Genomic DNA, 15,090 nt, shown 5'->3' with positions numbered 1-15,090 from the left:
GTTCAGCAATTTCCTAAAATAGGGCACTGTAGGGTTTAGCAAATGTTACTCAAACAGGAGTGAATAGTACATTCAGTACGGACTATTTTATAAGAGACTTTGGTGCGCTAGTGAGTACCATGACATTGTATTTGGGATGGACTAAAAATAAACTACAGTTCCCACATTCATCATAATGAAGGAACATGTCTCTCACTGCAATGGTGTTGCTCATTGATCAATGGAGGTCTATGGCAAAGAGGAATAAGATATATCAGGCTGTGGCTCAAGGATCAATTTAATGTTGGTTTTGTTAATTTCATGGGATTGTTGACAATAAGAAAAATATAGAATATTGCCAGCCTAATCATTTGAAGTGTTTTCTTCATCAGTCATTACAGTCATTCGCTGTTTACAGAACAAACCATACAGCAGTATTTCAAAACCTTTTTACAGTTTTAATTACAAAGTACTGACACTTCCATAAATTAAATGTATGTATTATTGAGATTTTGTGTTCTTTTGACAGAGGTTGACACTGAACCATCAACTCTGGACACATACCTCATAAATCCAATCACCGATATCACCAGCATAATGACTAATTTCTTCAAAAATCGTCCAGTCATTGCTGAAATGTACAATTTCATGCGTGGTTTCTTCCTACATAGGAACTACAATAAACACAGCAACTTTGTTGCCTGGAAAGGTAGGTGCTACCAGTCCTGTTATTGATATGTTGCTTGCACAGTACACTTTAACCCACAATTCAAAAGCTTTTGAACAATATGAGCCTCTAGCTGCAATACATTAAGGGTAAATAAAGTTAAAGTAGCATGTACATTTCAGAAATACCCAGTTTGAGGGTATCTGAGCAGTGATCACAACTTACTCCTCCTGATTATAACCAAGTGGATATGGTGGAGATTTTTTTTCCAGTACTTGTAGGTAACCTGGCAGGTACCTGGTACATCAGGTAAGGGTCTCCTTTTTTTTGGTCTTGACACGGCTGAAGAGGCCAAGCCTGGAACTTCAAACTTTATTGCAGTGGGAGGTGGATAGGCTGTATTAGTGGAAAGTCTGTCCTGTCTTTTCTGCCACTTACCAGCCTGTCAAAGACCCCCTTCAAGAAGTATGGCTCTTTCAAAGAATTTGTTCCTAAAGGTTTTGTTCTGAGCAATGACCTCCCAGTTAGATGTGGCAATATTGAACATTTTGAGGTTAATTCTGATGTTTTCTTCTACCTCTTTTTCTGACCTCCAGGTGTCTGCTGATCTGCTTGTATTTGGGAGTAGAGGATCTGTTTTGGTAGACTTGAGTCACATATTCTTATTACATTACCAGTCCATCTGTGCTGGTGTTAAATTATGCTGGTGGCAACGCAGTGAGTGTTTGCTTCCTCTAGGACACTGCATTTGTTTGTGCATTTGTCTTTCCAGCTCAATATTTTTCTATGTTGGTAGGACTCCATGGTTTTCATGATTCTACTGTTGGGGGTCCCTGCTCCATACACAGAGTGGGAAGATCGCTTCTAGAGGAGAGGAGACTGTCAGGGTAGGGAAAATGTGTATTGCTGGTGGAGGTGCAGTATAGGGCTGCCTGGTAGTGGCTGGTGGAGAACTTGCATCTTTCTTATGTTCAGGGCCAGTCTAGGGAGACCTATATGCCATGGCAAATGCATCAAGAATGCACTGCAGAGCTTCTAAATGGGCAACTATGGAAACAGCTGTGGAAACCTTGGACTTGGCCATCTGTTCTGAATTAGGAGGCAGGTTTTGGCTGATGAAATGGAGAACGTTTTACCTTGAAAGGCTTTGTCTTGTTTCCCTTGGTGCTGAGAGGAGTAGTCTCAGCATTCTGATGCTGATGTACGTAGCCAAGTCTTGGTTCAAAGGAAAACACAAGCTTCTCTTCCACGACATGGTGGTGACTTTCTGGAGAAGGTTCAGCTATAGAACTGCCCCGTAATAGCATATTGAGCAGCATTTTGACAGCACTCACAGCCGAACAATCATGTGATTTTACAATCAAATTAGTAAAAACATTTTGACTCAATATACTGAATTTGCAGAGCAACCGCCGATGAAGCTGACTACAGTCAGCAGTGCGGGACACACTGCAAAAATCACAGGTCTGCAACAGATATAAAATTTTATTGGCTCACTTGCTTGGTGTGTCAGGGTCCTTACATAGCTTTCTGGAGCAAGGCAGCATCCCTGCATAATGGCTGCCTGAGGACAGACTGACAATATGTGCGGGCCAGTTATTTTCTGTTTCCTAGTCCACCAACAATTCTTGCAACTGGCTGAAGGTTTATTTGTTATTATCTCCTTCTCTGTTTTCTGTCCAGACACACATCCAGATGCTTTCCCAAACCAACTGACACCCAGTGACTCCACTCTGTGCCTGGTTGATTCTGGTCATGCCATCAATATTGGCTGTGTACCTGTCCTGCGGCCAGAGAGAGATGTGGATGTCATCATATCTCTGAGTTACTCATGGGACCCAGGGAACATCCTCAAGGTAAATAGAAGGAGGACGAGCTCATCTGGGAAGAAAAAGAATATTTTCTGAATGTATTCCATCAATATTAACATTACTCGCTACGATCATGTTTAATCTATCAGGTCGTAGAGAAGACAGCTGCTTACTGTAAAGACCATGACATCCCCTTTCCCAATGCTGATTTTGCCAGTCTGGAAAAGGAGCCTCAGAAGGAGGTCTACATCTTTGAGGATAAGGAGAATCTCAAGGCCCCGATAGTGGTTCATTTCCCACTTGTCAATGCCACATTCAAACACTTCAAACGCCCTGGTATGTCTATATTTGGCTGAATTTCACTGCAACAATGTTGTTTTTATTACTTTAACTATATAGCAATAGGAAGAAATCTGATGAGGATTTACTCTTCAAGCTAGTCTGATTATCTTGGAAGTCATGGAGCAGTGAGGATCTTTTTTGGTCGAAAAGCCTTGTTCTTAGTCTTTCTCACCTAACCTGGAAAACACAACAGCCAATTCTTTTGAGTTTCTGAGTTTTTATCTGAATTCTCAGTTTTTATCATGTTTAGTCCTTAAAATAGATAAAGTGGTTATTGTAGGTGATTTCAATATTCATGTGGACGTTGAAAATGATAGCCTTAGTACTGCGTTTATCTCATTATTAGATTCAATTGACTGTTTTAACCACACCCTCGACCTTGTTCTGGTATATGGCATTGAAATTGAACATTTAATAGTCTTTCCACAGAATCATTCTTTATCAGACCATTATTTAATAACTTTTGAACTGCTATTACTGGACTACACGCCATTAGGCAAAAATTCTTACTCTAGATGTCTATCTGATATTGCTGTGGCTAGATTCAAGGAAGCGATCCCATCTGCATTTAATTCAGTGTTATGTCTCAATATAACAGAGGTCTCCTATATTAATTTCAGCCCCTCCCAAATTGACCATCTAGTTGATAGTGCTGCAGGCTCACTGTGAACGACACTTGATTCTATCGCTCCTCTAAAAAAGAAGATAATAAAACAAAGAAGGTTAGCTCCGTGGTATAACCCCCAAACCCGCAAATTACAGCAAACATCACGAAAACTTGAAAGGAAATGGCATTCCAACAACCTGGAAGAATCTCATTTAGTCTGGCAAGATAGTCTTAAAACATATAGGAAGGCCCTCCGTAATGCCAGTGCAGCTTACTACTCATCATTAATAGAGGAAAATAAAAACAACCCCAGGTTTCTTTTCAGCACTGTAGCCAGGCTGACAGAGAGTCACAGCTCTGTTGAACCATGTATTCCTATAGCTCTCAGTAGCAACGACTTCATGAGCTTCTTTAATGATAAAATTTTAACTATTAGAGAAAAAATTCATCAAGTCCTGCCTTTAACTAGTGCTGACTTGTCTTCAAACACAGGAACCTTAGAAACAGTTGTAGAGCCTGATGTGTGCTGGCTGCTTAAAGATGTTTTACCCTTAGTTAGCACCTCTTTACTGGATATGATCAATCTGTCTTTATTTACAGGCTATATGCCACAATCCTTTAAAGTAGCTGTAATTAAACCGCTTCTTAAAAAGCCTATAGACCTATATCTAACCTTCCCTTTCTTTCTAAGATCCTTAAGAAAGCAGTCGCCAGTCAGTTGTGTGACTTTCTAAATAACAATAGTTTATTTGAGGATTTTCAGTCTGGGTTTAGAGTGCATCATAGCACAGAGACAGCACTGGTGAAAATTACAAATGACCTTTTAATTGCATCAGACAATGGACTTGTCTCTGTACTTGTCTTGTTAGATCTTAGTGCTGCGTTCGACACCATTGACCATCACATCCTATTACAGAGACTGGAACATGTAATTGGCATTAAAGTAACCGCACTAAGCTGGTTTAAATCCTATCTATCAGATCGATCTCAGTTTGTACATGTTAACGGTGAACCCTCCATGCATGCCAAAGTTAGTCACAGAGTTCCACAAGGTTCTGTGCTTGGACCGATTCTATTCACCTAATATATGCTTCCTGTAGGCAGTATTATTAGGAAGCACTCCATAAACTTTCATTGCTATGCAGATGATACCCAATTATATCTATCAATCACGCCAGATGACACTAACCAGTTAACTAAACTTCAGGTATGCCTTAAGGACATAAAGACCTGGATGACTCTGACAAAACTGACGTTATTGTACTTGGTCCCAAACACCTCCGAGACAAATTGTCTAAAGATATAGTTACTCTAGATGGCATTGCCCTGGCAATTTTTCCCCCCATGTAATATTGCAAAAATCAGGCACATCCTGTCTCAAAATGATGCCAAAAAATTTGTGCATGCATTTGTTACTTCTAGGCTGGACTACTGCAATTCCTTATTATCCGGCTGCCCGAATAAGTCCCTTAAGACTCTCCAGTTGATCCAGAATGCTGCGGCACGTGTACTGACAAAAACTAGGAAAAGAGATCATATCTCTCCAATATTAGCTTCTCTTCACTGGCTCCCTGTAAAATGTAGAATATAATTTAAAATCCTTCTCCTCACCTACAAAGCTCTTAATGGTCAGACACCATCGTATCTTAAAGATCTCATAATACCATATTACCTGACTAGAACACTGCACTCCCAGGATGCAGGGTTACTTGTGGTTCCTAGAGTCTCCAAAAGTAGAATGGGAGCCAAAGCCTTCAGTTATCAAGCTCCTTTTCTGTGGAATCAGGTCCCAGTTTGGGTTCGGGAGGCAGACACCATCTACACATTTAAGAGTAGGCTAAAGACTTTCCTCTTTGATAAAGCTTATAATAAGGGCTGGCTTGGGTGAGTCCTGAACCATCCCTTAGTTATGCTGCTATAGGCCTAGACTGACAGGAGACTTCCCATGATGCGCCTCTTTCTTTTTGGGTCTGTGGTTGTGGGCCGCCTGCTGCCCCCGTGTTCTTGCTCGACAATTGCTAGTACAGTTGTTGTTGTTGGCTCTATTACTGATGCTGACATTATTCTTCCTATAGCTGTCATTCCTATTATTACTAATTTATTATTACTAACTTTAATTACTATCCTACTATATATAAAAGAAAATCTACGTGGTCTTTGCATTGTGCCTCCCTAACTCTATCTCCCACCATTGAGTCTGGTTCTGTTAAAAGGAAGTTTTTTCTTGCCACTGTCGCCAAATGCTTGCTCATGGTGGGATTTGTTGTTAATTAATATTAGAAAAAGTACGGTCTAGACCTACTCTATAGGAAAAGTGCAATGAGATAACTTATGAATTGGCGCTATATAAATACAATTTTATTGAAAAATTGAATTGAATTTTCACAGAAGGTGACAAGAAGGTGGTTAATAATGGTAGGACAGGGTATCCACATTGCTTTATTCCATCCTGAAATGATACCAAGGCTATATCTGAGCATTGAGGCATCTATTTACAGGGTGATGGACTCGTATTAAGCATTCTGCTTATGTATTCATTTATTTGTCTTATTAATATTTGGGCATTTTATGTCATTATTAGATAGCTACAGTAGCGAGATGACAGCAAATGAGGGCAAAGAGATGGGAAATAACATGCAACAAAAATCTCCGGCCGGATGCCAACCGGAGACATTGTGGTTCATGGTCGCCATCTTAACCCCAAGGCGAACAGGGCGCCACATGCATTCTACTTATTGCAACTGATGTTAAACACTACCATGTGGGAAATCAACCAGTCACCCTGAGAACTTGAATTTCTAAATTGTAATGATCTGCTAAATTACTGAGAATTAGGTGCAATTCGACTTGAAAGTCAGTGAAACAGCTTCATGTATTTAGCTTAGAGCAGCATTTGTTGTCAGTAGCACTCTATTGCTTAAAGCAACAACATTTTTTGTTTTTTGGGCAGTTGGCATATATTAGCAAACACTTTTTTACACATTAAGCACACACAGAGTAAAAGCATTGCTGGACGAGTAGCATACATGTAGTCTATCAGAGTTTTGTCATTGAAAACAGTTGCCTGCTGTGGCTGGATGCAAGGTTGATGAGGGCTGTGAGACTGAACCAAAACATTTAAATTGTGGGCTGTAAAACCAAAACAATGTGCTGAAAGATGTGAGCTGAATGGAACATTTTTCCCTTCATGTAGCCACCTATGTTGGCTTGTTTATTTGTTATGAAGTAAAAGTATTAATATATTAATCCTTTAAAAACAATAAATATATTAGTGTTGTATATTGTGCTTCATGAAACATGATTTAACCAAATGTATCGTTATCATATGACTTCACAGGCGTAAAGCGTGAGACTGAGGAAGAAATAAAAGCTGGGGAAATAGATGTGAGCAGCAGCAACTCTCCATACACCACCAAGAACATGACCTACTCAAAAGAGGATTATGAGGCTCTGGTGGAGTTGACCTCTTATAACATGATAAACAACAAGGAGAGCATCCTTGAAGTCTTGCGCAAGACCCTGGAGAGGAAGGCATCAAAGATTAATTAGGCCTCTTTTTCTACAACTAGTTTCTTAATGTTGCCTTGAAAAGTCATTTATAGTAATTGCCACACCGCTATTAAAGCTGACATATACAGTAGCTACTGTAATTGGTATTTAGTCTAATATAACTCTCTTGTGTAGGACATATTTGCTTAGCAATGCTATAAACTATTGTCTCAAAAATAAGCATTAGTAAGTTTTACAGTCTCAATGTAGAACATAATAAGCTTCACCAACCAAGTTAAATTGTTATGTCTGTCCATCAGACTTACACGAGTTACACAACTCATCTCCAATATACCATCCTTTAAACCCTTTTTATCATTATTATTATTTTATCTATCACAATGATAGAAAACACAATTTTAATTAATCTGCAGAAAGTGAACAACTAAGCAAATTTTACATGCATGCAAACATACATAAACATCAACCCAACTGTGTATACATTTTACTGTACATGCATTTCTTTTTTGCAGTATTAAATCATCATAGAAACATTACATTACATTTTTAATCAGCAGAAGCAGAAAAAAGCTCACTGCTGTATCATAATTTACAATGCAACATTACAAAAAAGAAACTTAATGAATGTGTATAATAAATGAAGCATGAAGTCTGCACGCTAGTTCAGGCGGTTAACTCAAGTGCGCTGCTGCACTCACACAACACATACTCTACTCCCTGCAACACACATCCAATGCACCCTTTGCAACAGGGCAGAGTATTTAAGCCGTGTATGCTCTGCTCACTATATTGCTCTGCCATGCCCGCTGTACCTGCTGCAATCACTTCATGTATCATTCATAAACAAGCTCCCCTGCAGAAGTCTTATTATATTGCTTCAGTTCAGCTTTGTTAAGGAAATTGTCCATGTTTGTGCTGTGGGCATCGCTACTGCCGCTCCTCGTAAGCCTTTTATCATATCAGCTGTGAGCCACAAACAGAGAAGCTGCAGATCTCTGGTCTATGTGAATTTACTTCACTTTCACTTTCCACAGAGGTGCCATGGATTAGTGCTTTGTTTCACCAGGATAACTATATACTTTTTATGCTCATACACATATTGTGGGTAGATGTCTTGGCAATGTTTAGAAAGCCACTGTGTGCTAAGCAAATCTGTCAGTTGGATTACCCTGCTGTAGATCGCATAAATAAAAACAATGCTGTTTTCTTCCTGTGTACTCCATGTGGAGCTTACTTTTGTCAGTGTGGATTGAACTGATCCACACTGAGCTTACATCTACACTGGATGTGCAGAAATGAATAAAACAGCAAACAATATTTCCCAAAATGTCAGACTACTGTATTTCTTTAAAGTAGATTTAGTAATCTGTCAGGCATAGAAGGCACTGAGTGTAAAAACATTCTGAAAGATCAACGTATTAACAACAAAATTTCTGGCTGAGAGTAAATTATAAATAGAGGGTCTAGCACTGGTCCTAGGCCAAACACAGGCTTTGAGTGGTAAAAGAGAGAGAACATTATCATTGGAAAGTATCTGTCTAACTAGAGGGAAGGCACCGCCTTGGACTTGGAATTAGATTGTGTTAATGGCTTTAGGGTGTGACATAAAGCTTTATGCTATCAACGCCCAAGTGACCAAATAGGATTGAATCTTAATATAAATGAAAATCTTAATAAGATTTGTCTTTCTTTGTGAACTGTGCTTCTGAAAACTTGGTCACTCAATGGATTATTGTACAAGATGTAAAGCTAAATCATGTAAGGGGTTAAAAAGGTAATTTAAAATGAATGATCAGTTTGCTATTTGAATTTTCAATGCACTTTAATAGTGAATAATTGTAATAATTGTTAAAAACTCATTATATGATGAAGAAACACTCATTCTGTACTTCTCACATTTTGCATCACCGTATCAAGTTTACACAAAAAGAAAAAACTGTGTTTTAAAGTGGTCATATTATGCTCATTTTCAGGTTCATAATTTTATTTTGGGGTTGTACCAGAATAGGTTTACATGGTTTCATTTTCAAAAAACACCATATTTTTGCTCACACTGCACATTGCTGCAGCACCTCTTTTCACCCTGTGTCTTGAACGCTCCGTTTTAACCACCAAGTGAGGCATCATTTCTATTCGATCTTTGTTTGGGAGGTGCACATGCGCAGGAGAGTGGGCGGGGGAGGAGCGGACAAACGCCAGTTGTTTAGCGCTATACTGCTTTTTACAAATCATCAGAAATACCAGCAGACTCATTTCAATGAGGCGAAGGTGTCTTCTGTGGATAACTGCAATATGTAGGCAGTTTGTAATTAGCTGCATCAGTTTCAGATTTAGACATTTCTGTTTGTGATCTGTATCATGATTATCATAACTATTATTGCTACGGATGCATGATATCTTGCAAAACAGCAAATTTTCTAGTTTACAAATAATGTTGGGAATAAAGAAATCACACATTAAACTGAACAGTACAACAATCCAAGTACATTTGAACTGCAATTAGTTATATGACATTTTTCAGTAAAATATCAAGCTATCAGAGAATTTCTTAATAAAACTATTTGCTAACTAGGCAACAGGAATTTTATGTACATTACTGCCACCTAACCATGGATGTATTTTCTTGCACCAAATGCATAACTGCAATGCATTGTGGGTTATATACACCTCTGAGTGAACATTGGTGTTGACTCGCTCCCTCAGCCCTCCAAGGGTCAATCTCACGAAGTTCACTTGAGTTTTCCAGACAACTGGAACAACACTTGTCATGGTGGCGGGGATTCCCCCGAGGGCAAGTGCCGAAGGGAAGTCAACGAGGGCATGTTGAACGACTAATGAAACCCAGCCAAACCCGCTTCATCCGGTAACTATGGCTTCGGTTCAGCTGTATGGTTCAGCCTTACATGTTCCAACAACCCAAACCAGCTTCACAACCTAGACTGGAGCAAGACGTTTCAGAGTGGTAAGTTATTAATTTGTAACTAATTTATCTTTCATACGTATTTTAACTGTGTACTGTCTCTACATCACAGTAACAACTTTATCTCCACTGACTGCCTGGAGGGTATCTAACGTTATTTTAATTTCATATTTAGGTGTACTTGTGGAAATGACTCAATTCGTGCATTATGACCCATATTACATAGTGACATAGATATGTTACGGAAGTAAAGGCTGGACTACATTCAAGCTGTTTTAAGGCTGTTCAGGAGCAGTGTTTTCTGTGGGAGAGGGAGGTCAATAAAGCATTTCTGATTCTGATTCTGATTACTCCCTTTGAAGTGGGCTTTTGGGAAAGGGAAAAAGCCAAAAAGCACAACATGACCACTTTAATTAGTATCCTCCCTGACTGATCATCAATAGGCTTCCTCAGTGTAGGCCAAGTGAAGATGGAAAATGGATGAATGCTAAGGGCACTTCTCCAAAAGTTCATGGGTAGTCTGGCACATGAGGAACTCTGAAAGTTGACTAAAAGACTACTAGAAGACTATAGGCTGCTATGATCTTTACACCACATGATACCAAAGTGTTAGACACAATTCTTTATTCTCTATTCTTAAATCCCCATTAACTTCCGCAAAGTAGTTGCTGGTCTCTCTGGGATATACATAAAATAATCCATTTCCTATACCCACTTATTCAGGGTTGTGGGTGCTGGAGCCTACCCAATTAAGCAAGAGCCGGGATACGTCCTGGACAGGTCGCCATGAGATATACAGACAGACAACCATTCACTCACACCTACGGGCATGTTAAAGGGTTCAGTACACTTCAACTAATTCATATAAAGGGGTTGCCCGAATCGACTTTTGTCTAAAGGCAAAAGCGTTTATAGCTGTTCCGAATGGTCACACTCAATGAATCAAACAAATGGGGATAGCTGGTCAAGTGCTGCAGTAAGTGAGCATGATAAGACACAGCCCCACTAATTCTGACACTCGGAAGGGTGTGGGGGAGAAGGTCTCAGACAGTGTTCGACAATCCAACTGATGCTTTTAGAGTTTTTATTTCACCTAATCCAAGCAGCATGTCTCTGGACTATGAGAGGAAACTTGAGTATCCAGAGGAAACCCAAGCAACACATGCAAACGCTACACAGAAAGGCCCCAACCAGCTGGTGGATTCAAACCCAGGACTGTCTTCCTGTGAGTGCTAACCACTGATCCACACCCAATCTGTCAGTTAGAATATGCCATTTCTTATTCACAAGAAGAAATCTTGGCTTGACGGTGGTGATAGAAGTTCAGGGAGATCTATGAATGTTGATTAGTGATCTGACTTTGTTGTCAAGTTGTCAAGATATCTTGTCCTGTAGGATGTTTTATACATCCTTTTACAGAACAAAATGCAAGAAGCATTTCAGACCTCTCGCTGAGTTAAACTTATAATACGAGTTAAAAGTTATAAGTATAATTAAAGGTTTTTGAAATATCAAATACTATGCAACTAAAGGTTATTTGTTTAGCAAGACAGTTGCCATTCCCCAAATGTATGTCTCTACGCAAGGAAAGAATGGTCTCAACCATACTGCACTGCCCTATTTAAAGGATAACACAAACTTGTTTAGAGTTAAACTGGATTTATACTTCATTAGAAACTGTACCTACAACATAGGTTTTGATTCATAGTTCTGCATTGGATTTCACCCATTACCACCACAACAACACTAAACAGATGTATTACATAACCAGGCTGTATTGTGCTTTACATTTTTCCATTTACTTTGTGATACAGAGCAGCACTGGGCTACGCACATAGCTATAGAACTGGAGTTACATCAAGGTAATTTCTATTTTGCCTCGTCTCATTACTGAATTGGAGGCTACTACTGTACAATCTCTGTGTCTACGTTCTTTCATTCACTGTGACAGAGAAAGGTGGGCACAGTGAGGGTTTGCAGTGGAAATGGCTTTGTTAGATGTGTTACCGAAAGGGAGATTACTGAGCCTTTCTTCAGCCTGCTTAATGTTGTCTTCAGTTTCAACAAATTCTACCAGCGTCAGAAACTTGTAGGAGAAAACAGCAGCTAAAGCTGACAAGTCACACATCTTCCAGTTTCTAAGTAGTATCTCTGTAGCCTGCTGTAGCCCCAACGTGTGATCGCATTTTTTAGGAGGCACACATCAGCTATGTCTTAGCTATGGAGCCTACGCCTGTAGCTGCTGTAGCTAAACCATTAACCCCACAACAGAACTGTAAATCTGCCTTTAGCCTTTGCCTTTCGCAGGGCTAAGTAAGGTTTCCTCTAAGTTCATCTCAAAATAAGTCACATTAACGCAAACACAGCTGACTGAGTTTGCCTTTAAAAGCTTTGTCCAGGACATGGTGTCTGGGGCCAGGGACGACATCACTGCATTTCTTCTCTGACTAGTTGCTTTGGTATGGTGTTGCTGTAAATGTGATTAGTAGAGGCCGGAGCACAGTGACTTTCTGATGGGTGTTTATTTTAACCAGATTGTCAGCCAAAATGTTTATTCCACTGATGCTGAACAGACATAAGAGCTGTTCAAGTGGTGCATTTTCTAGAGAGAAGCCAACATTCCCTGGACCTATGCTGTCGTTTGCCTGTTTTACGCCAATTATGGTCATTATTACATTAATCTGGGAACTGCCCTACCAAAGTACACTACAGACTTCATCATCAACTTTAAATATCTAAGCAAACCTTCAGCTCCATTAGAAATAATGGATAGTAATGGATAATAATAAACACTGGCATCAATTGGATCTGATATAAACTAAATTATTAAGTTACCTATTCATTACACTGCAATATCTTCAAAATGGTATCTACACCACTGTTTTTGTCAGTGTGGGGAGTCAATATAATTTCCTCAATTTTGATAACTTCTTTTACTCATTTTACTCTGATGCATGCCTGATGTTTTTTTGTATACCTGCCCAGGCACAACAGATGCAAATTAGCTTCTAGCTAAGTCTGGTGCAATTACTTTTAATTGTGTGCTGTCCCTGCAAAAATAAACAATAAAATAAATAAATAATAAAAATAAAACTTATGACTAAAAGTCGTAATGATTTTGTTGATCCCCTAACCTTTCGCGCCAGCATGAGGGTGACTTTTGATTTTGAGTGACATACCTCGACAACTATTTGATGGATTGCCATAAAGTTTGGTGTAGATGTTAATGCTCACCACAGGATTCATTTTAATAACTTTATTGATCACTTAACTTTTCATCTACAATACACATCCAATATTTTATGTTGGTTTATGACCAAATATCTAAAAACTAACAACATTGCCACTAGCCTCAGCTGTGCTTTGTGTTTAGAGTTAATTAGCAAATGATAGCAAACTAACATGCTCAACTAAGATGGTGAAGGTTGCAAGCATGTTAGCATCCTAACGTTAGCATTTATTGTAGCTCAAAGCACTGCTGTGCCTAACACAGAGCTCCCAGTGTGGCTGTAGCCTCTTGTTGAATTTCTGTAGCATCAAACTTATTTTTCTCCCAAGTTCCTTGGGTCAAGGTCACCCCAGTATGCTAGCCCTCAGCCCGCTTCCGCGCCTGCTAGCCTCTAGCCTTCACATCGGCCTGCTAGCAACCAGCCCTCACTCCGGCCTGCTAGCAAGCAGCCTTCACTCTGGCCGGCTAGCAACCAGACTTCACTCCAGTCAATTAGCTTCAGGATCATCAGCCTGCTGCCTGCCTGTCCTGAGCCGGTCTGCCCTGAATTCAACAAGCCTTCAATGGACTAGTTAAGGGGGCCCCCTGACGTCCAAAGGTCGCCTTTTAAAGGGACTCACCTAGCTATTTTCAGGGGGTACCATGGAGTCCACAAGAGATGGCATGGTCTTCATGGCTCCTGATGCCATTGGGTCACGCAGCTGCCCAGCACCACAGCGCCTCAGCTGCCCAGCGCCACTGAACCCTATTCGACCGTCCCTGAGGTTTCCTGCACCGTCTCTGCCCTGCCCCCAGGCTGTCTGCCTGAGGTTTCCTGCTCCGCCTCAGCCCTGCCCCCAGGCCGTCCACGTGAGGTCTTCTGCTCTGCCTCTGTCCAGTCCCCAAGTCATCCACCTGAGGTTTCTTGCTATGCCTATAAATAGTTGCATCCCAAACATAATGCCTCTGCATGTTTAATGGTCTCGAGGTATTTACAGACAGAGGCCCCAGTTGTTCTCTGACTAGCCCACAATTGGCCCTCACATGGTTCACTAAATATAGAAATCCTGCAGCACCTGTTGCCCCTGGTGCTTGATAGAGGGCAACACCATTTGTTTTTAGAAATTAAAGGGGCATAATTGCTTTTGCAGTAAATGGGACTTCAAAAAGAAAAGTGGATCAAGCTGATTTGACAGCTGTAGTTACTTTTCAGATTACAATTTTTTACGATTGCTTACAGTTTTTTACCAATGCTTAGACACAATTTCTGAAACAATGGCTCATTTTGTCAAAGCTTAACACACAAAACCCACAGACACACACACAACATGCAAAACATCACACACTTATGGAAAAAGCAAATACTTCATCCAAAGCTATTTTAACTCTTATAAAATGGAATTTTTGCATCAAAACTCTACACACAAATATCAAATGAATAGCTCTTTTGACACGCCAACTACACACTGATGTGATGAATGGAAAACACTACTAGCTTGTGTCTTTTGTATTTTCAGTGTGCAGGGCACATCAGTCTGCTGTAAAAGGTTGTCATAGTACTCACACATACATGTATTTTCACATATACAATATATGCAAATTCAGTATATATACACAATAAAACACAAATACAAGGGGAATGTGTTTTTACGTACTGTTTTTACGTACTTCTTTTACTGTACTGTGTTTTTTTGCATGAACAGTAACACACAACACATGTTGTATACAGTAAAAGAAGAGAACAAAAATAGGCTTGTTACTGCGAACTACTGTAAATGCAAATGGTACTATACAGTATTACAGTAGTACAGTACACAGTACAGTTCTGTGAGTTCAGTAGCATGGTATATAGAGGATAGGTGTACTTACCTATTCTCATTGCGAAATCCGAATGATGCTTGCTACAGTGTAGCGGCTCAAATTAGGTTGGACCCTCTGCCCAGCCTCCCTAAGAAACAACCCACGGTTGACCACATGGTCGATCAAAGCGGCCCGGATCTCATCCGCAATAGTTGCTCCCTCTTCTTACTTTTGTCAGGTTAAACC

The 15,090-nt window shown here is 39.9% G+C and overlaps 1 protein-coding gene across 1 annotated transcript in view; it reads left to right on the top strand.

The window, feature by feature from the left end:
• Positions 1–8,233, top strand: part of pla2g4f.1 (phospholipase A2, group IVF, tandem duplicate 1) — a 31,805-nt gene extending 23,572 nt beyond the window's left edge. The window contains exons 22-25 of the mRNA XM_044213497.1: positions 509–688; positions 2,330–2,502; positions 2,607–2,793; positions 6,744–8,233. Of these exons, the coding sequence (XP_044069432.1) occupies positions 509–688; positions 2,330–2,502; positions 2,607–2,793; positions 6,744–6,955 (752 nt within the window). The 3' untranslated portion in view covers positions 6,956–8,233. The remainder of the gene's footprint in view (positions 1–508; positions 689–2,329; positions 2,503–2,606; positions 2,794–6,743) is intronic.
• The last annotated feature ends 6,857 nt before the right edge of the window (positions 8,234–15,090 follow it).

Source organism: Siniperca chuatsi, linkage group LG11 (genome assembly GCF_020085105.1).
Source record: "Siniperca chuatsi isolate FFG_IHB_CAS linkage group LG11, ASM2008510v1, whole genome shotgun sequence".
NCBI lineage: Eukaryota > Metazoa > Chordata > Actinopteri > Centrarchiformes > Sinipercidae > Siniperca > Siniperca chuatsi.
The sequence above is the reverse complement of the archived record's forward strand: the minus strand, read 5'-3'. Positions and strand labels throughout refer to the sequence as shown.